Source organism: Sarcophilus harrisii, chromosome 1 (genome assembly GCF_902635505.1).
Source record: "Sarcophilus harrisii chromosome 1, mSarHar1.11, whole genome shotgun sequence".
NCBI lineage: Eukaryota > Metazoa > Chordata > Mammalia > Dasyuromorphia > Dasyuridae > Sarcophilus > Sarcophilus harrisii.
This window is the reverse complement of record NC_045426.1, coordinates 303,606,454-303,628,629: the sequence shown is the minus strand read 5'-3', so window position 1 is coordinate 303,628,629 and position 22,176 is coordinate 303,606,454. Positions and strand designations below refer to the sequence as shown.

Genomic DNA, 22,176 nt, shown 5'->3' with positions numbered 1-22,176 from the left:
TCAGTGTTCTAGCCAATGACGTCTCTAGCTTTCCCCCCCTTCCAACCCTCTCTCCAGATCAGAGTCCTTCTTTAAGCCCTACTCCTTTCTCTTTAGAGAAGAGGTGACCCCTGCTTCTTTGCATGTCCCCAAGAGAGAAGTGCCTAGCACTTCCAAGAATTCCTGATATTAGAGAATCCAGTCCTTTTTGCTAGATGGGTGAGCCTGCAAATTAAAAAGGCTCTGATGGCTTGTCTCAGTGCCCTGGTCAGAGGTCCTTTCTGTAAGCCCCTCTTCCCTTTTTCTCAGAAGGCTAAGCCATCTCAATAATTCCTAGCATCCTCCTTTCTTTCTTCCTTGTCCATCTGAGATGAATTTTGAGTTTAAAGGTACTTCCCAGAGCAGGGAGTTTCCTTCTCACCTCTATCTGTAGGGCCTCTCAGAACTCCTGTGACCCTTAAAACAGAAAGGAGGCTGATCAGTCTTGACATCTCTCCTGATTCTGACCCTGCATTCCACAGTGCTTTACAGTTTTCAAAATGGTTTAGTATAAATGTTACCTTAGGAAATGATCAGCTTTGAAGTTGAATTCTTACTTTTTATAGGCTCAAAGAAACCTAGCATGTTCCCAAAAATCTTAGTGCGATTTTAAATTATGAAAGCTGCACTAAGACTTGTGGGACACTCTACGTAAATGGGATGGAACCTTAGTTCAAAATTAGTCTAACTCTCCCATTTTATAGATGAATAAATTGAGTCCCAGAGTTGGGAAATGACTTGCTAAAAATCACACAGGTAACAAGGTGGAATCATGTGGAAACTCCCAATGCTGGCTTTGGAAAACAGTGTCTTTGTCCAGATCTCCCATGGAGATAGATGTACTAATCATCCTCACGTAGGTGACACAATACATAAAGCACTAGACCTGGAATAAGAGAGACCTGAGTTCAAATCCTGTCTCAGACACTCATTGGGCAAGTCATTTACCCTCTGCTTACCTTAGTTTCCTCCTCTGTAATATGAATTATTAAATGGACAAATAAATGAAAAAATAAATAGTAGCACCCATACCCTCAGGATGATGGTAAAATTAAGATGAGAGAATATTTATAAAGCTCTTTGCCAATCTTCAAATACTATACAAATTCTATGATGAGGATAATGAGGATGACAGTAATGGAATTCAATTTTCACATGGCTAACTTAGGTATGGGAAGCCTCATATGGTTATACCCTGGGGAAGGGAGGTTTCTTACTGACCTCTAGTGGCTGTTTCCCTGTTCTCTCCTGCTTGCTTCTTTGCTCCCCTTTCCCATCTTGATCCCAAGGATCACTGATGATCCAGGATTCCATATCAACAACAACGACAAAAACCAGAGCATGCTCTGCCCACCAGTGCTGGGGAACAGCAAGGCTAGCCTTGGGCCAATGCTTCCCCTCCCCACCACCTGCCTGCCATTTCAATGTATTTATTTTCCTTCACTCTGGAAGAGGACCATGACTTAAGTGAGGAGGGTTGTGGAAGATCACCTGCCTCACTTTCCCCTCCAGAGCCTCTGGGACCAGTGGCAAGTTATAGATCAGGAGGACTGGAGATGGCCCAGAAGCAATGGGACACCTGGGCCTTTTTGAGCTAAGGTCTCTGACAGGTCTCAGTTTGACTGAGGCTGCACCATTCACTGATTAAGGCTAGGTGACAATTGAGTCAAAGAATCTCCTCTTTCACATAGTCAAAACCAAAAATCCAAATAAATAAATAAATCTAGGAAGGGAAGACCCCCTGAGTTTCTGGCCCAAGTCCCAGGCTAAACCCCATTTGGTCCTGATTAATTCAGAGTAGATGTAAATAGCAATCATTTCTGCTTTTAGGCACTTAATAAATGCTTGTTGGTTGATTGATGATTCAGTCAGATAATTATGTCCATTCAAGGGATGGGTGGACCCCTTTGGCATCTGGTGAAGTCTATGGACTCTTACCAGAATGCTTTTAAATTCATAAAATGGAAGTTCATAGGATTATAAAGGAAATTAAAGGTGAGTGAAAAGAAAGTATTTTCTCCTTTAACTTCACAGACTTTCTTGAAATGAGGATTAGACCCCTGATAACGAACCCTTTAGTCTAAAGTAAGGTAAATTGCTAACTACTTAAAACGAGTCTTTCCAAAAAAAATTGTACTGAGAAAATACTCTTCTCAGCCAAGGAACTTTCAGATTCGGCAATGGTCTAACATTTTTTGTCGTTGTTCAATTGTTTCTTTCAATTGTCTCCAAATTTTCATGATTCCATTAGGGGTTTTTTTTGGCAGAGAAACCAGAATGGCTTACTGTTTCCTTCTCCAGCTCATTTTACGGATGAGGAAACAGGCTAACAGGGCTAAGTAACTTGCCCAGGGTCACACAAGTAGTGAATGTCTTAGGTCAGATTTGAATTCAGGAAGATGAATCTTTCTGATTCCAGGTGCAGTCCTTTATCTACTAAAGGACTCCTCTAGTCTTTCCTAATCCCCCTCATCTGCTAGTACCACCAACTCCCCCATCCTCATTGCCTTATTTATATTTTATATAGACTTATATCTATAAACTTTTATTTCCTCCAGTAAGAGACAGAGTTCCTTGAAGGTAGGGACTGTTTCTATCTCTAGACCTAGCACAGTGCCTGATATATAGTGGACATTTATTAAGTGTCTGTTGATTAATTCATACATACAGACATAGGGCTCATGATTTGGTGGATGCAGTGTATACCAATACTATTTATTGGTATTTATTTAAATTAATTTCATTTTATTTAATTTTTTATTTAAAATTTTTAAAATTTAATTTAATTTTATTTATTTAAATATTTAATTTAATTTAATCTCATTTTATTTAATTTTTTATTTTAAAAAATTTTAAATTTAATTTATTTTTATTTATTTAAATATTTAATTTAATTTAATCTCATTTTATTTAAATTTTAAATTAATTTTTTTATTAATTAAATTATTTTTATTTAAATTAATCTCATTTTATAAACCCAGCTGAACTTGCCTCTGGGTTTTATTCCTAAAAAGAGAGTGGGCCCTAGGCAAGTTTGGTAGGTATCAGGCAATCTGATCGTAACTCTAGCAGTAACATGGAGGCAGTTTCCCTTGCACTGTCTGTCTCATTGGATGGGTGGATGAGCTTTGCTAAAATTGTGGTTCAGCAAGGTATCCTGGTACTAATGATATGCAGTGAAGAGAGTCAATGTTAGGTATGATTAGTAAAAGAATTGGTCCCTGGGACAAACAGAAGGTTATGAAAGAGATCAGTTTAGTTCCAAGGTCCCATCCTTTGGGGAGATGGTCCAGTCTGAAATCCAAGTTATGTCAAACTCCTGAGACCACCCTCTGTAGAGGGTATTTGCCTCAGTTTGCCCATCTTTAAAATGAGCTGGAGAAGGAAAGCCCTCTAGTACCTAGAAAACACCAAATGGGATCATGAAAAGAGTCAGACACAACTGAAAAACGACTGAACTTTTAGGAAGAGGTAGTTCAAATATCTCTTATTTTTGGTATCAAATTGGTATCAAATACCAAATATTTGAACTATTGAAGAAAACTAGAGACAGTCTCTGAGCGGCAGAGGTGAGGAGGAAGTGCATTCTGGGAGTGCAAAGTTCCAAAGGGGATGGATTGTGATGGGAGAAGAAGAGCAAAAAGTCCAATATGTCTGGACCAAAGAGTTCATAAAAGGGGGCAAAATAGTATGAAAAGGCAGGTCGGAGGCTACTTGGGAAGGGTGTTAAATACCAAAGAATTTGAATTTGAGCCTTAAGGTAAATAGATTCGTCACGTATAATAAATATTAACAATGTTTATTAAGCAGCCACAATGTGCCAGGCTCTGTGTTGTGTGTGGGATACAAATAACTATCTATAGTGGGGGAAACTGGAGATAAGCCACAGAAGTAAGACAGCATATTCTGAGATCTACACTGACTCTACAGAGGGGAGCTCCTAGGCAAATACTCTGCTTAGTCTAAAATGCACTCTCACGGTAACCTCTGCCTTTTTGCCCCAATGATCTGGAGCTCTTCACATGGAACCTGCCCTCACCCCCACCCCCAGCACATATCTCACTTGGCCAGCATCCAGATGTCCCAATTACTAAGACCCTCCTTGTGCCTCCCCCACCCTCCACCAAGGATTTCAATCAATCACTCCTCCTTTTAATCTCTCCTCACAAAGGCATGGGGAAATCTTCTCGGAAAGAGGGACCTCCTACAACTCTCCCACTCCCAGGCTCATCTTTAGACAATAAAGCTCTGATTGAAGCAAATCCCTGCAACTGAGTTCACTTAAAGGGAAATACCACTGGAAAGAATGTGATTCACTTGTAAATGAGCTAAAATTGCCCTGGATGAGAAAAGAAGAGTTATTGAGGCATTATTCACCCTGGTTAAAGACCAGTTCCCTTTTGGCTTTGTAATTATACTTCACATTTGTGCATCACACTTTTCAAAATGTTTCCTGGTACATCAGCTTACACGACCGTCAGTGGAACCCAGAACTGACTCCCAGGGGTCACAAGAGGAGTTAACTGACTTAATGCAGACTAGAACAATGTCACCCTGAAATCAAAGACTAATGGATTTTTAAAGGACAGGGTCTTTGCCTGTTTTTTAAAAGATTTTGGGAAACCAGGTCCATGTGTGTCTCTCCAAACTAAATGGCTACTAAATGGCTTCTCCCTTCCTCAAACCTAAGGCAGAAGAACTTTACTCACCTCTAGCTCTCCAGAGAAGTCTTGAGTCTTTGGGGTACTGTGGTTCCTGAGGGTTAAGACCAACACCAAACCATCCCCAGGATCTGGGGCAAGACGGAACAGGCTCTTGGACTGTAGCATGAAGCTACCTTGGCTCAGCAGATGTTCTCCAGAGATCACAACAGCCTGGAGAGAGACATGGGAACAGTCTCTTAAGCTGAACTCTGGACGCTGAATCCATCCCCCCCAGGATGATTGCCTCCTCAAAACAAAACCCAAGCCCAATTCAAGAAAACTATCGATTCTGTGTTCAAGTGTCAAAAGACATTTCAGAGAGCCATATTTGTGTAAGTTATCTCTGCTGAAAATGGAGTTAATATTACTTAAAATGAAAATAATAGCATAAATGAGGGAACATCTTCACTTGGGCTAGTGCCTGATGGGGGAAAAACTCTTGACCTTTGTTCCAGATGAAGTAAACAACCTCATTAATTATCAAATCAATCAATAATAACCACTCCTTCATCTCCCTCCCCCCCAATCCCTTTCTACTATGAAGTAGATGAGACTTACACTGGAAAAATTACAGAGGCCCAGCCTGAGAGAATGGCTGAGACGACTGAGGTAGTCAGTCTCTATTTCTCCCTGGAAGCTTTGTTTGGGACAGGAGGAAAGGAAGATGTTCTCTAGAGTCACTTCTGCATGGAGTCTATCCGACTGGAGTGGCAGGTGTTTCTGTGGGGAACAGAATAACCCAGAGAGGCTGGGGGTAGCTTTTTCAGTAAGAAAGAAAATGCTTGCTAAATTGGATTTGACTTCTTGGTCACACCTATAGCTTTGGCCCTACAGAGACACTGTAGGAGAGACACACTGTTCTTACTCTGAGGGAAAGGGGAAGGAGCAATGGGAGTGCGTTTTTCACCACACAGGACAAGCCATACTGCCATCTATGTATGTCCATGTATGTAGATATGTCCAAGTACGGTTGAGATTTACAGCAGGAAAAAGGAGAGCCCTCCAAAAATATCTCCCCTCACGATCCAGTCTCTTGCCGATGCCAGAAATTCTATCTACCATTGGATTTCATTTCTTTGCTTATTAAAGGACTGATCCCCATTAATAGGGAAACATGACAGAAGGAGAACACAATTATAAGGTGTTTGTCAGCTTTAGAGCTAGTTTTTACAATGTGGGGCAGGTCCTAAGAGGAGGAAGGAAAGGAAAGCAAAGTTAAAGGATCCTTTTTCTTTAGGAGGTAAGAAGGAAAGAGAGGCAAAAAGAAAACACTGAAGACAAACTTTCTGTATTTTGCAATTCTGTCTAGCACTAGCTCCACCCTAGCTTCCTGGAAACCAAAGTTCTGAGCTGGCTATCATGAGGTCTGGATGCTCGCTCTGGATACAAGGCTTCCTCAAGTCATCCCAGGTACCTCTGGCAAATACCAGGAGGAGTCATCCTGTGGGCCTTCTTCCCCTTCTGTTGTCCAACCCTATTTTCAGCTCCTCACTCCTGACACTATTCCTAAATATTTTAGTCATCTGTAGAATCTCTCCACTTGGGGTATCCCAGAAGAAAAGGTACGTCTCACTTTCCCTTCTGGAGCCTTTAAAAGCTAAAGCTGTCAGCAGCCACTACCTTCTGTGTGGAATAAAGCAATTTATCTATGAAAGGACTGAAGAAGCTTCTTCTGCTCTATCCCCAGGAAATCCAGTTATGGTTGAAAAAAATAAACGAAAATGAACACTAAAACTAAGAATCAAATCACCTCGCATGCCATGGGATAGATAACTCAGGTACCATTTTCTATGAAAGAAATGAGATAGAGTTAATGGTCTCCTTCCAGGCTCATGAGAATAAGTAATTCAGAGATAATAGAAAACAGCCCCCCTCTTCCTGGATATCACAGTCTTGCTTTGGCTTTTCTCATGTTACCTCATATTTCAGATTCTGTTTGACTTTCCAGCTGTCCCAGGACAGATCAAGATGCTCGCTGAACACTACTGCAGTCTGAGTTACAGACCCACAGGCCTTGAGATTGCTCAGGGGCAGGAATTTCTGGAGCTAATCAAGGGAAAAGCATTGGTATTAATGATTCTGGGAAAAGGGATATTTTTTTTCCTTTGGTATGAAAATTAAGTGATCATGCTTTAGTAGTGTTTTCAGAGTTTAATAAAATACAGCCGTACTCAGAGAGAAAGGGATAAAGCAGCTAGCTGTCTTCAATTTATCCTGTATGTATCATGCTTGCACAATGATATTTATATATAAAACAACAATAATAGTCAATATTTATATGGGCTCTGCTATATTACCATATAATAATAAAGTACTATATACATATATATATTATATTATATTATATTATATTATATTATACAGTGCCAGGCTATGCTAAGTACTACTTTACATTTTCATCTTCTTTGATTCTCATCAACAATGCTATTATTATCCCCAATTTACAGATGAGGAAACTGAGGCAAACAGAAAGTAAATGATTTGTCCAGGTCAAACAGCTAGTAATTATCTGAGCTCATGTTTGAACTCAGATCCTTGGTCTAGACTGTGAGTTCTTTGAGAGCACATCTTGGATTTGGTTTTGTTTTGCCTTTTTTTTTTTTTTCTTTTTGGTATTTCCAGAGCAGGGCACATTTCAGGTGCTTAATAATGCTTGTTAACTTTACTTTGATATCTCTTCTTGTCCTAAAAGCCAAGTCTGGTCAAAAACCTGAATCCTGATCCAGAAATCTAGTGAAGTAGAGAGAATACTTGTTGATTAATATAAAACACAGAATATAAATATAATAATAATAGCTTAATATAAAAGAAACATCTTTGGAATTTGAACCTGATGTAGAATTCCGTTCCTCTTTGCCGAGTTTTCTGGCAGAAAGGCATTGTGTTTGTGCCAGAGAAATTGGAGGAATAACTGTATTTCTTTAGTAGCATCATGGCCAAGGCCTGTACAGGGTATCACATCTCGATCTGTGAGCATCCAATTCAAAGCATTTCCAGAGTATTTGCTATGTGTAACGTTCTGTACTAGATGCCATGGATATAAAGTTGTTTTTTGTTGCTGTTATTATTTTTTAATATTATTTTTTAAATTTTTAAAAATTATTTTAAAAATAATTTTAAATTTAAAAATTTTTATTAATTTTTTTTAATATTTTTAATATTAAAGTCCATATCCTCAAAGAGTTCACATTTTCTGGGGGACATAGGAACTATGATGAAAATGAAGGTTTTAGAACAAGCCATCAAATGAACATATAGACTTATTGACTCCCCCAAACTCTTCCTCTCTGAGCTGGTGGAGACTAATTCTTAAAGGAATGTATTATTCTGTAATGATCCCTGTGAAATAGAACCCCTGTTGGGGGCAAAAGCTGCTTCCTTTTTTTGTGTATGTCCTTAGCAATCCTTATTGATGGTAGCAGGGATTGACTGTGCCCTTGGAGTTGATGGCCAGTGGTTGCCCATGGTATTATTGCCCTCTCAATCCCCAGACCTCCTCAGAGAGAAATCCTCATTCCCCGTCATAGGTACCTGTCCTGAGGTTGCAGTCAGGCAGCCTTCCCAGATGGTCATGATAGCTTCTGACCTATCTGCCCAGAAGAGCTGGAAGTTGACAGGTTTCCCCCTATTCCAGGCAAGTTGTACCTATAGTCAGAGGGAGAATCAGATGTGCTTCAGAATAACAGGACTGGACTGGCAGCCCCCATTTCTGCTCTGTACCAGGTTCCAGTTCCTACACTAGATCTCCAAGCTGTAGACTTGTCCCATGGCTGGGATCTGGGTACCAGATGGAGAAACCACAAGAAACCAGGGCAGAAAAGACCTTATCTTCTTTCCTCTCCCTTCTTTCCTTCCCCTCCCCCTCTCTTTTTTTCTCTCATCATCCTTCTTTTAAGGATGGATGCTAAATAACCCATGCTTAACTGCAGCCTGCTTGGGGGAGGTGGGGGAAAGTAAAGTAAAAAGTGCATAGCAGAGAACAAAAAAATAACCTACAAGGAAGCAAAGATGGACAGTTATGAATATTATATTCTTCTATTATATATGCTTTTTTGAAATGGAAATTTATTCTTAGTTATTTTGAATCCTCTCTGATATTTTGCTAGACATATGACAATCTTGTATTTTGTTTTTCTTTTTTCTTCTATTTTGTTTTTTCTCATTTTGTATTTAGTTTTCCATAAACAAATAAATGCATTTAAAAATAAATAAAACTTTAAAATAAGTATAAATGCCATCTGTCTTGAACAGTTTTGACAATGACCTACCTAGAAGCAGGGGGTTCTTAAAATCACAGTATCTCAAGCTAAAAGGGGACTCAGAGGAAAACTAGCCCCATTTCTTTATTTTACAGATGAGAAAACTGAGGCCCAGAGAAATTCAGAGCCTTGTTCTAGGACATATAAGTAATAAATTATAAAGTGGGATCTGAACCTAGGTCCTCTGATTACAGAGATTCTTTCCATCTCTTAGAAATCTTTGTAGTTTTCAAAATAATATTTTTTTACACATAAAGATAATTTTAAACATTTATTTCTTATAACATTTTGAGTTCCAAATTTTCTGTTTTTCCTCCTCCCTAAGATGGTAAGCAATGTGATATAAACCTTTTGGTAATTTTAAAGAATCAAATAACCGTATGAGCCCCATTTTTCTCATTTGAAATATGACTATTCCCTTATCTGTTAAGAATTTTAGGTAGAAAAAGCCAATTATAATCCATTTTTGTCCCTTTACTGCTTCCCTGTTTGCAATCTCACCTGTTGCTTGCATCTGCTCCCTCTCCTCTCCGCCAGGCCCTTGGCTTCCACGTGGCTCCAGGACAGGTTGAAGGGATGCACAAATGCCACCTGACCATCCACTTGATCTTTCCCCAGCTTTAGGGAGGAGGAGAGCACCACCTGGCCAGAGTCAGAGGTCAATGAGAGAAATGTCACACGAGCACTGAAGCTCTGATCCCTACCCCCTCCACCCCCAAGTAATCTCTATGGGCCTTAGTTTCTCCATCTGGAAAATAATAAAGGAATTGGACTAGATGATCTTCAAGATCCCTTTCAGTTCTAAATCAGTGATCTTAGGATCATTTTCAATGGCTGGGACTTCCATTTAGGGGAAAAACAGGCAGATAGTAAAATATTCTTGTCCCTATTCATGGGCTCTTAGCTCACAAAGAGTTATAGGTATCACAGTGCCTGCTTTATAAAACGTTGATTGATTTATTGATTTGCGGGTTTGATATTTGTGAAACTTAGCTCCGAGGCAAAGAAAGTTAGATGTCCTCTAAAGACCCTTGGAAGACCATTCTCAAACTGTTAAGCTTTGGTCTCCTGAACCAACATTTGTTAGTTTGAATTTTCCTGAGCCTCAACATGGTCAGTGAAGAATACATACTTCTTCACTTGATCTGACTGGGGCTCTACCTTGTAGGAGCTAGGGTCTCTAATGGGAGCAATCCCTCTGACTTATTTACTTTTATCCCTTTATCTTGTGCCTTCTGATTGAACCCACACACTAGAGACAGAAGATTCTAGAGGAAAAAAAGAAGAATCAATTCAAATAATTTAGGGGAGAACTACAGACCGGGGACTGGGTTCAGGACCATATTATGTCATGCTCAGAGTTAATTGGAGAGAAGCTTTTCAATCTCACTGACTACCCATTGTATATAATTCAGCTGACACATTTTCCCTCTTGTCTTTAAATGTATGTCAGATGTGGTTGAAAAAGCACTGAGCTGGGAGTCAGGAGACTCTCTTGTCTCACCTCTATCATAGACCAATATGTGTGAGTTTGGACAAGCCACATTGAGTCAACAAATAAACATTTATTAAGCACCTAATGTGGCAGCAGTAGACAATGCTGGATCGATGTTCAAATCTGTTCTCAAGACACTTAATAACTGTGTGACTTTGGGCAAAATCATTTAACCTCAGTTTCTTTATCTATAAAATGAGCTGGAGGAAGAAATGGCAAATTATTCCACTACCTCTGCCAAGAAAATCCCAAATGGGGTTACAGAGAATCAGACATGACTGAACAACAATAAGCATCCATTGCTTATTGGACTGCAGCACTATGCTAACCACTGGGAAATTTTTTAAAAAGACAAAATACAAGCTAGTCCCTTTGTAAACTGCTAGGTAGAAACAGGATATAAACAGGACAGATTGAAAAGAAGCAATAGAGGGAAGACTTTAGATTAAGAGATTGGGAAAAATCTTTCTTGCAGAAGGTGGCTGAGATTTGAAGAAAATCAGAAAGCTCCTGAATCCCAGGTTCCTTGTCAATCAAATGAAGGGGCTGAATTAAGTGGTCTTCAAGGTGCTTTTCAGTTGTCTGACATGGGATGATTTTTCCTGATGCTTTTCTTCCTGCCTCTCTTCTCCGCAGACTGTTTTTACCTGCTCCTTGCCGTTCCATTCAATGACTACATTATCTTGATGGTTGTGAACTGAGTGGTGCAGAGACATGGTGATCTTGGAATGCTGAGGAAAAGGGATGGAGAGAGGATGGACAAGTTCCACTGTAAGAGAAGGGAGAATAATTGAGGGAGAACATAATCAGGGCTATTTACCAATGGCTAAATTTTTCCATCACACAATCATGGCAAGATAGAACACTGGGCCTGGAATCAAAAAGACCTAAGTTCAAGTTCAGCCTCAGAGACTAACTAGATATATGACTCTGGGCACTTAAGTCTCTATTTACTCTCTGAGTCACTTCAGTTTTGTCAGCTGCAAAACTGGGACACCACCAAAAAAAGAAAACCCCAAACTGGGAAGCACCTACTTCCCAAGATTGTTGTTGAGGAGCAAAAGAGAGTAATTGTCCTTTTCTCCTTCCTTTGTTCTTTCCCTCTTTCCCTCCCTTTCTCATTCTTTCCTTCCTTCTTTCCCTTCCTTCTTCATTTTCTCCTTTTCCCCTTTCCTTCCTTATTCCTCCTCGTTTTCCTTTTTCCCTTTTTTCTTTGCCTTCCTCCTTTCTTCTTTCCCTCTCTCCTTCCTTCATTCTTTCTATTCTTTCTTCATTCCTTTTTTCCTTCCTCCCTCTTTTTCTTCTTCCTGCAACCACATAGATTAAAGAGGAATCTGGTTATTTCTTAGGGTATAGTGGAAAGTGTAATAGGTTTGAAGCAAAAAGACTTGGATTCAAAATCTCTCTCAGTTACTATTCCTGTGACTTTAAACTAGTCACTTAGTTTCTCTGAACCTCAGTTTTCTTATCTGGAAAATATGATAAAGTGGATGCTTTCTAAGATTAAATTGATGATCCTATGATCATTTTCAAAGACTGGAAACCCCACTTAGGGGTCAATAACAAAAATGGGATAACACAGCAAATACTCCCATCTCAAATACCTGTACTGACTCATTAGTCCTTGGTTCACCAAGGGGAAGATATTGGCTGATGGGCATGCAATGCCTTCCAGAGAGGTACACAAAGTAATTAACTGACTGACTGATTGGTGGTTTGGAGTCTGAGAAACCTAGTTTGGGAGCAAAGGAAATTAGCAGATGAGACCCAGTTAGTTGGGCCTCTTCTCTTTTTTCACATTAATCAACCACAGCATAATTCAGGGGCAACAAAAAAAGCCTTCATAACAGAGGGGCTGTGATTGATAATTCTCAGGAAAGACTATTTCCTTTAGGACTGCATCAAATTAAGATCAAGGATTGCCATTTAGAAGTGAATATTTCCTAGGAATGAATTTGGGATTAGAACATATGGCTAGAGCCAGAATCAGCCCCTTTCAGGAAGTTGTTACAAATTTTTTAATCTCTATATTTGCTTAGGGAGATTGATGAACATAGCTGATGCCTTCTCTAATCTTTGGCTTTTATCTGTCTATAGATACCTACCGGTTATTGCCTATTCAATGACTTGTTGTGACTGAGAAACTTACCCTGCAGGTGCTGGCCCCTTGAGAACTTGGGGAAAAGCCCTGAGTAGCTGCCGATGAACTTGAACTCCTGGCCACCCCATAGCACCAATTGTTGGATGGTTCTTGTCCCATTGGCTTTCTGACACATGGTCAGAAGCACCATTTCCCAGGGGATCATTTTGAGCTATAAAGAAGAAAGGAGTGTCATCACTACAGTGGCAATTCAGGTGGGGGTTCAGGTTAGACAGGGACTAAAAGGAGAAAAGATTTTAGAAAGGTGAGAAAGTTTAATTAATCTTTGGGCTTCTTGAGACAGAGCAGTAGACTTGGAGTCAGCAATCTGGTTTGGAGAGTCTAGTGTTTTGCATCAAGTGGACATTAAATAAAATACTCGTCTATTTGGATAATAATTTAATTGTCATAAGATATTCTGTTACTTGTGTAAAAGATGACATGAGCCAACATTACCATTCATTGTTACCAGTCTGAGAATGGTACTTGGACTCAAAGTAGTACCTAGAAGTACTTGCACTCAAAAAGGGTACATTTTTAACAGAAAGGTCCTTAAGCTGGGACCAGCAAACTTTTTTAAAAGCATTTTTTAAAACTTCATTTCAACATACTTGGTTTCCTTTGTAATCCTATATATTTTATTTTATGCATTTAAAAATGTGATTTTAGTAGAGGATTCTAGGAAGATAACAAGAGTAAGTCGGAAATCTTTAGACTCTCCAAATTACCTCCATCAAAAAAAAAAAAAAAGATTTTGAGAAATGGTTCATAAACATTACCAGACTGCCAAAGAGATCCATGAATCAAAAAAAGTTATTTTTTAATGAGAGATGACTTAGGATAAAGTCTAGAGTATAAGGCACTACTAATGGAAGTCTCTGGGCAATCAGGGAGTAGTTTGTGCTTCAGATGAAAGGTGACTCCCAAAAGAGGAGTGGTCAAGGGGCATGGAGAGCCAAGACCAGGACCAATTTCACCCACTTGACAAGGCTCACTTGACTTTTGGGCTCTTTGTCTATTTTGGCATTTTGCCTAAAAAACTTAAAAAATTGTCATTTCTATAACCTGGCTATAACATTGAGCTCTGGCTGCCACACAGGGCCCCAAGTTGCTGTTCCCTACCTGGGGAATTGTATGCATCAGCTCAGTCACTTGAGTGAAGTTGGATGCAGCAAATGTCAGCTTTGTGGCCATGTGGAAATGATGCTTTTCCAGGTCAACAGCAATCATGTTTTCAGCTCCACTTGTAGAATAACTTACCTAGGTGGGTGAGAGGGCAAAATGAAGTTGCTTCATCAGGAATCTGAGGGAACATTTCACAAGTGATCTGGGGAGAATTTGTCAACCCCTGGCATAATGAATGAGGTGCTTAACTCAAACTCAAGAGATCTTGCTTCTGATACTTACTGGCTGTATGACTGTAGGGAAATCATTTTACTAATTTCAGGCCCAGTTTTCCCATTTATGAATAATAATAACACTCACCTCAAATAGCTGTTGTGAGTTTCAAATAAGATATTATATGTACAGTGCTTTGTAAACTTTAAAGTGCTATATAAATGTTACTTATTTTTGTTATGTTTCATATACATGTATATAAATATATATCTATATCTACATGTGCATTTGTATGGTATGTCCTGGTTACAAAATACTTAACATATCTCATTTGAGCCTCACTAAAATCCTGTGTGGTGGGTCATAGATCTAGAGCCCCAAGGGGTCATCTAGCATGACCTCCTTCATTTTACAGTGGATTAGTACCTAGGTCTTCTGGCCACAAAGTTAGTGCTGTTTCTGGTATATCACACACAGTCCCAAAGGTAAAGCTCTTATTAAACCTGTTTTACAGTTTGGGAAGGCACACCCTAAGTCACATAGTTAGGAAATTTCTGAGGTGGGATTCAGATCCAGGTATATGCCTTTCTCTTATCACAGTGGAACAGTTCATCAGCATTCACTCACTGTGACCTATGGCTGAGGAGCAAGCTTAAGGTGAGCTACAATCCTGGGATTGCTAGGAAAGAGAACAAAGACCTCTAGAGAAACAAGCTCTATGTGCAGGGCTGAACTCTCTCCAGAGCTCTCCTGGAGCTCATTTCTGACCCAGACTCCCCAAGGAGAAGGAGGAAAGTTCAAGACAGGAACATGTGTTAGACATCCCCATTTTGAGCCAGGCCCCTCACTTTGCCAGCAGATGTAAGACACAAGGATTGTTTGTTTGTTTGTTTTTTTTAAGACTGAAGTGAAATTTTTTTAAAAAATTGTTTCTTTTTATTAAAGCTTTTTATTTTTCAAAATATATGCATGGACAATTCTTCAACATTAGACCTTGCAAAACCCTGTGTTCCAATTCCCCCCCATGCCCTCCCCTAGATGGCCAATAGTTCAATATATATTAAATATGGTAGAAATATATATTAAATCCAATATATGTATACATATTTATACAATTATCAAGACACAGGGGTTTTAAAAGAAATGCTGAACAACTTATGTTGGGAGATATCAGGCCAACCTTTTGTTTGGGGAAAAAGAAAAAACCTTTGAGCTTGGGAGACAAAGTCTGAGATGACGGGAAACTGGAAAAGCAAACTGAGCCTTTAAAGCCATGTGTTGATGGGCTTGAAACGCTCTTTAATCTATCCCAGACTTAGAGCGTGGGCCCCAGCAGCAGGATGTTCTGCTGGAGAATCTACACTGAGCTGGGGATTGGAGACACTCGCTGGAGTGGGTTGGGAGGGAGGGTGCCCAGCAAGCCAGCTAAGGCACGTAAACCCCAATGGGGTTTTTAAAAGCTGGAGGCCCATTTCTGAAGGGCAGCCTGGGGCGACTCACCTGGGGTTTTCTTTAGCTCCTTTAAATAGATGTGAACATGTTAACAAATTCTTCTGTATCACTAACTCTGCCCCCTTCCAAATCTCCATCTGCCTCCTCCCTTTCAACCTACCCCTCACTCCCTTAACTTTCTGCTCTGGAAGGCAGCCATGAGAAGAGAAAAAAGATGCATATGGAATGAGTTAGGAGCCGGCAGAGCTCAGGGACTGGCCAACAGGAATGTGGGCCACAGGGAATAGTTACCTTGGTGGAAAGTTTGGCTTTTCTGGGGAAGTGGTTGAAGAGGAAGGAGAGATGCTGTTGGCTGGTAACATGTAGTTCTTTGCTGGAAAAAAGAATCATAAAACCTGAAGGGATCTTAAAGATCATTTACCCTAACTCCCTTCTTTAATGGAGGAGAAAACAAAGGATTAGCAAGCTTGAGATTAATGTCACACCACATAAGAAATAAGTGACAGAATTGGAATTAGAAGTTGGAGCCTTTGGCCCTGAATCCAACACTTTTGATCATACCACATTGTATAATTTGAGAAACAAATGTAAGTATTTTTCCAACTAGGATTACAAAAATGGGAATGAAACATTGAAATCAGTTATGGCCTCTTAGAAGAGCATAAGGAAAAATTAAGGAACAATTTCAGGAATTCCCTCTTATTTTAGTAGGGCAATCCAGATCTATTATTATAATACTTGTGCAGAAAACCTATAATATAGGAAGTATTTTTTTTTTTTAGCAAAGTTTATTCTCATTCCCTAGAATATAAGGTCATTATTTCAATGCTTAAAAGGACCGTAGAGGTGACCCAGTCCAACTCCCTCATTTCAACAATAAGAAAAATGAGGCAATTAGGTTAAATAAGCTGTGTGTGTTCATTTAGTCAAGAAGTGTTCTATATCCAAACTCTCCTTCCTAGCCCACCTGCTCCTCAACATACTATGAATTCATGATGTGTGAGTATCTGGAAACTCAGATCCAAAGAATTTTTCCTTACCTGAGTGGTTGATTCCTTCCCCTCACATGGATGAGGAGACTTGTTTGGTTCTCACAGGTCACCTCCAAGGATGTTTTCATTTCACTGGCTGCCAAGATTTCTTGGAATAACAACTAATAGGAAGGAGAGGATAAAATAATAATATATATTAAATAAATAATATACATAAATAAATAAATATAAAATTTAAAATAAAATAAAAAAATCTTAGAGGATAAAACCTAAATATTTTTTGTCTTTGTCTCTCCAGAATTTATCAGTGTCTGTCACATAGAATATATTTAATAAATGCTTATTGATATGGATTGAATTTACGAAATTACCCCAATAGGGTTAAGATGGAAAACACATGTTTATCAAGTAGATTGATTAGATCTAAGCCTTCTCCAAATCACTGATGTGATCTATGATTCATCCTTCCTTTTTTCACACTGCAATAATCAGGCTTAATGATTACTGTTGATTATATTCATGTATACTATATATTTATTTATTTATAGTGTGTGATACATATATGTGTGTGGATGTGTACATATATACACACATACATACACACACATATATGTGTGTTTCTCTTTTATTCTCCTTTCAAACTCTCAACTTCCAAAGGGCAAGGACTTTATGGGCTTTTTATCCTCTTCTTTCTCCACCTCCAATTCTGTACCATTGTGTAATTGACTCCTAATACAGACTTAATAACTGACCAGATTGCCAACTTTCAACAAGAAATAAGTTAAACAGAAACTTTTTTCTATCACTTTATGAATCCTTTGGAAGTATATGTGTGTATAGAATGTGTGTGTGTGTGTGTGTGTGTGTGTGTGTCTAGAGTGAGCTTGTGTGTGAGAGGGCATCTAATTCACTATATTAAGAAAAAAACCCACAAATTCAGAAGAAACAAGAAGAAACTTTAACCAGGTTACAAGTTGACTTTTGAGGACATTACTCAAGGATTCCAAATTAAAGCAAATCTTCCGTGTTCTTATGAAGTTTTTCTCCTTTTTTTAAGGTTATAAATGTACATCCACTTAAAATATATTTCCACATTAGTCATGTTGTGCAAGAAAAATCATAACAAAAGGGAAAAACCACAAGAAAGGAAAAAAAAAACAACAAAAAAGTGTAAATAGTATGCTTTGATCTGCATTTAGTCTCCATAATGCTTTCTCTGGATGCAGATGGCATTTCCCATCCCAAGTCTATTGAAAGTGATCTAATGATCACCATACTGCTGAGAAGAACTAAATCTATCATAGTTGATCATCATATATTTTTGCTGTTCTGTGTACAGTGTTCTGGTTCTGCTCACTTCACCATGAGATGATTTTTCACAGCAGATTTGCCTAGGAAACCAACTAAAGTTAATCATATTCCTTATAAACACACCAATCTTCCTTGAGAAAAATATTTCAGGGAGTTGTGGAGGGAGCCAGTCTGGAGTAAAACTTTTTTCAACATATGGTCCATCCAGAAAATGGCTTGAGTATGCAAACGGTGGTTGGAAAACTTAAATAACTAATTCCTAGGACTTTTCTAGCAGTGGTCCTTTCCCAGGGACCAGAATAATCATTTCTCCTCATTACCTGGCTTGTGAAGGGCAGGCCCAGCTGCCTGAGAATTGGCACTGTGTGTTGGATATGGGCCACAAGCTCGAGGGTCCCATTTAGTTCCAAGGCTGCCAGAGCTGCCACATTGACACTGATTTTCCTGTCCCCTCCCTGGATGTTCACGCTGCCCTGGGTTTGTGTTTCTAGATGTGGAAGGATAAAAACACTTAGTAATAGCAAGTCAATGAGGTATAGTGGAAAGGGAACTGGCTCTGAGGTCACAAGACCTGGATTCATACCTCTCACCTCTGATATTTACTACCTGTTGCAAGTCACTTAAGAATCAGGAAGACCTAAATTCAAATCCAGCCACTTGGGCAAATCAGTTATTCCTTATGCTACAGTTTACTCATCTATAGAATGAGAGGGTTAGACTAGATAACCTTTGAGGTTCCTTCCCATCCCATTTCAAGTTACATTCTATGATAGGGTGTCTCCTTATGCCCTTGGCTAGATATCACTGTTATGCAGCCATTCTTCTCCCTTCGTTCCCTTGCAAGAGAGGGAAGAAACAGGAATGGAGACTACAGTGAGGGTGATAACAGCTCTCTCTGGTCCCCGTAAAGAAAGCTACAAACCCTATCTGCATGGAGAGCATCCTTCAGTTGGTCTCAACCCATTAATTTCCTTAGTCTGGAAGAGACCTTCAGATCATTGAAACATTAAAAGTTGAAAGGTACCTTGGATGCCATCTTCTACAAATCCTTCATTTTAAAGAAGTGAAAACTAACACCCAGAGGATTGACTTGCCCAGGATCACAGAATCACAGAAATTGGAAGTTGGAAGGGACCCCAGCAGATGTCCAGTCCAACTCATTTACAAAAGGAATCCCCACTATAACATACTGTGGTTATCCAGCCTCTGCTGAAGACCTCTCAGGAGAGAGGACCCATTATTTCTTGAATTAGCCCATTACAGTTTGGGAAAACCCTAATTATCAGGAAGCTTTGTTTTTGTTTCCTCTGGACATCAATCCTAAATTTTTCTTTTTGTAGCTTCTACCCATGGCTCCCAATTCTACTCTTGGGGGACAAATAGAACCAGTCTAATTTTTCCTCAACATAAAAAGTCAATCAAATTCTTGAAGACAGTTATCTTCTCTTCCTCGAGTCTTCTTTTTTCCAATTCTTTCAGTCAGTCCTCACATGACATGGATAAAAGGCCCACCACCAACTTGATTGTTTGGTCTGCTTGCTTGTGGGCAAGTATCACATATAGATCATGCCAAAGAGATAAGTCACATTTCATTAGATCTAGAAGAGATTTTAGAGATCGTCTAATATAGTGATGATAACTAATATTTTTACTTTAAGATTTGTAAATCACTTTATATAGATTCTCATTTGATTTTCACAACAAATCTGTAAGATAAATGCTGTAATTATTTCCATTTCACAGATGAAGAAATTGAGGCAGGCAGAGGTGAAATGACCTGCCCAGGGTCACAAAGTAATTACTTGAAGCAGCATTTGAACTTAGGTCTTTCTATATCTTATGCTCTGTATATTCTGCCAGCTGATTGTTTCATGGTATATCTCATTTTGTGGATTATGGAAATAAAACCCAGAAGGAGATAATGACTGACCCAATGTCCCATATCTGGTTAGAGGCAATCCGTGGAAATTAGAAACCAAATCTAGGGATTTCTAAAATATTCTGTTTCTTCAAAACTCAGTGGTTTGGGGGTTTGCTTGTTTTTAAGCTATGTAGAATAGGAGACTCTGAAGTCCTTTCCAGTCACCCCTTCTAAAACCTAATAACTTTCACTGTTAGGAAATTATTCTTTCTCTTACTTGAAACCCTCATGCTGTATCTCAAAGTACTTTTAGAAAACTAAAACTCATTATGAGCAAATCTGGGGGTTTTGTTTGGAAAGCCAAGTTCCTGTGATACATTTAATTCCATCCAGATATGTTTAACCACGTTTTCTACTTCATGAGCCCAATGGGGAAAATGATTTCAAAAGTTCCTTTGACATTGCAAGCAAGGCTGCTCCATGGATTCTTGAGGGGCCTCCATGAAGCTACTTTCCGAGGGTCCATGGCAGATGGTGCTGAAGTCCCACTTCCTTGCCAGCGAACCTTCCTTTCTCCCACACAATGAAAATGTCAAACTGTCATCTTTGTCTGTTCTTTCCCTGGCTCTGAAAAGCCTGCTTCTCAGCATGGCAGTAAAAGCTGGGAAAATTATCAGTTCTCTGAGTTTTGGAAATGATTTTCTCTGACTTTGGGGAATTGATGTATGGAAGAAGAAAATCACGTTTTTAACTTAAAACTCAAAAGAAAATGGTCATTTCTCCCCCTAGACTATAAGTCCCTTGAGGGCTAGAACCATGTATTATTCATCACATCATTTTTTTTTAACACTAGCATAATATTTCAAACACAATAGGTGATTAAGAAATGTTTGTTAATGTTTAATAAATGTTTTTAGTTCATCTTCAAGCTTTCACTATGTATAGACTGGCTAGGATTTTCAAATTCAAGCAAAGATTTAAATGACCACTGCATAGATTAAGAACTGATTTAATTTCTTCCCCTCAATTCTCTGATTACTTGAATAACCCACAAACTCTTATTAATCTGTAGCAACAAAGGGTTTTGGGAACATATCTTATACAAGATGTAAGACTAAATTAAACCATATGATCATCAAACTACAGTGAAAAGGTATCTTAAAGTCAATTTAGTCCAATAAGAATATGATGAAGAAACAGAGGTTTGGGGAGGTTGGAACTTATTCATGATCATGTAGTTAGCAACTATTAGAAGCAAAATTTGAATCCAGGTATTCCTGTCTCCTGGTTCAACAATCTAATCACTATATCTCTGAGAATAAGTGATTCAAAACTATTTCAAGCATTTGTTGCCACTTACTTTCCCCATCAAAAATTTCCTCAAATTTTTTGTCTCTTTTCCCCACACTGGTCACATGTATAGTGTAAAAAAAAAAAAAAAAAATGACCAATGAGATTCCCAAGAGTCAGGTGGGGAAGAAGAGAAGGCAGGAATCTGAATAACATACATATCAGATAAACAGCCTCTAAAGAATCAAGATTTGACTACAGTTTAATCCCTTTTAATAAAGGTGCTCTTTCCTCTTCCACAAGTTTACCAGTTCCCTTGGGGGCAGCCAAGTGGTGCTGTAGATAGAATTCTGAGCATATAATCAGGAAAATCTGAGTTCAAATTCTGCTTCAGATACTTACTAGATGTGTGATCCTGAGCAAATCACTTAAGTTCTCATCTTCAATTTCCCATCTCTAAAATGGGAATAATAATAACACTTACCTCAGAGATTTGTGAAGATTAAATGAGAATATAAAGTACTAGCTATTAAATCCACAAATCCCTAGCATGAGATTAGTGCCTGAAGACCACTACTTTAAATGCACTATTATCTGACTCCAATAGGTACCTCCTGACTGCCACAAAAGCAATGGCAGACAGTGCTGCCTTCTGACATGCCCTTGGGTGAGGGTAAAAATCTGGACCCAGTCCTTGTCTGAGGAAGGAGGCAGAAAACCAATACACCATTCTTACCTTGTGTCTGTAGCACTACAGTAAAGCCGACCACCTCCGGGTAGCCAGTTCCTTGCCTGAGAGCACTGCTGTTATGTTTGCTCCAACAAGAGAACTCTATTTGCTGTCTGGCATAAAAACAACTCATGGTGTAGTTGAGAGAGGTCTGCCCCACCAGAATGTTCACAGAACTGTCAATGTTGGAATCGATTCCTTGGAAGTACATCACAACCTGAAATAAGGCAAAGGGAGGTAGATATTGAGCCACTATCCTAAATTCCTTACCTGTCATCTTCTAAGAACAATAACAATAAAAAATACAACTCCATCACTCCCAAACTTCCACAGAATAAACTCACTTTGACTTCTGTGATGGTCCATACACTATTCAAGGATCTGATCCAGTTAGAAACATTTCATTTTTTTTTCTATCAAGTTATTACATAAAAGGAATTGATTTCACATATAAAACATCCATTTCATCATATAAGAAAATGAAAACCAAGTCAAGCAATCCTAAAATTTATGGGCTTAACTAAGCTATCAGAGGGGATCTCATCCATCCCTCTTTGGACTTGAGTCCATTATAGGAAGATAAAAAT

General features: G+C 38.9%; 1 protein-coding gene across 1 annotated transcript in view; it reads right to left on the bottom strand.

The window, feature by feature from the left end:
- Nucleotides 1-22,176, bottom strand: part of LOC100916970 — a 160,622-nt gene that overhangs the window by 37,779 nt on the left and 100,667 nt on the right. The window contains exons 49-60 of the mRNA XM_031945439.1: nt 21,596-21,806; nt 18,029-18,195; nt 16,446-16,558; nt 15,697-15,778; nt 13,738-13,875; nt 12,625-12,787; nt 11,123-11,244; nt 9,482-9,622; nt 8,253-8,366; nt 6,639-6,767; nt 5,280-5,441; nt 4,728-4,892 (exon numbers count right to left, since the gene is read on the bottom strand). Coding sequence (XP_031801299.1) covers nt 4,728-4,892; nt 5,280-5,441; nt 6,639-6,767; nt 8,253-8,366; nt 9,482-9,622; nt 11,123-11,244; nt 12,625-12,787; nt 13,738-13,875; nt 15,697-15,778; nt 16,446-16,558; nt 18,029-18,195; nt 21,596-21,806 — 1,707 coding nt within the window. The remainder of the gene's footprint in view (nt 1-4,727; nt 4,893-5,279; nt 5,442-6,638; nt 6,768-8,252; nt 8,367-9,481; nt 9,623-11,122; nt 11,245-12,624; nt 12,788-13,737; nt 13,876-15,696; nt 15,779-16,445; nt 16,559-18,028; nt 18,196-21,595; nt 21,807-22,176) is intronic.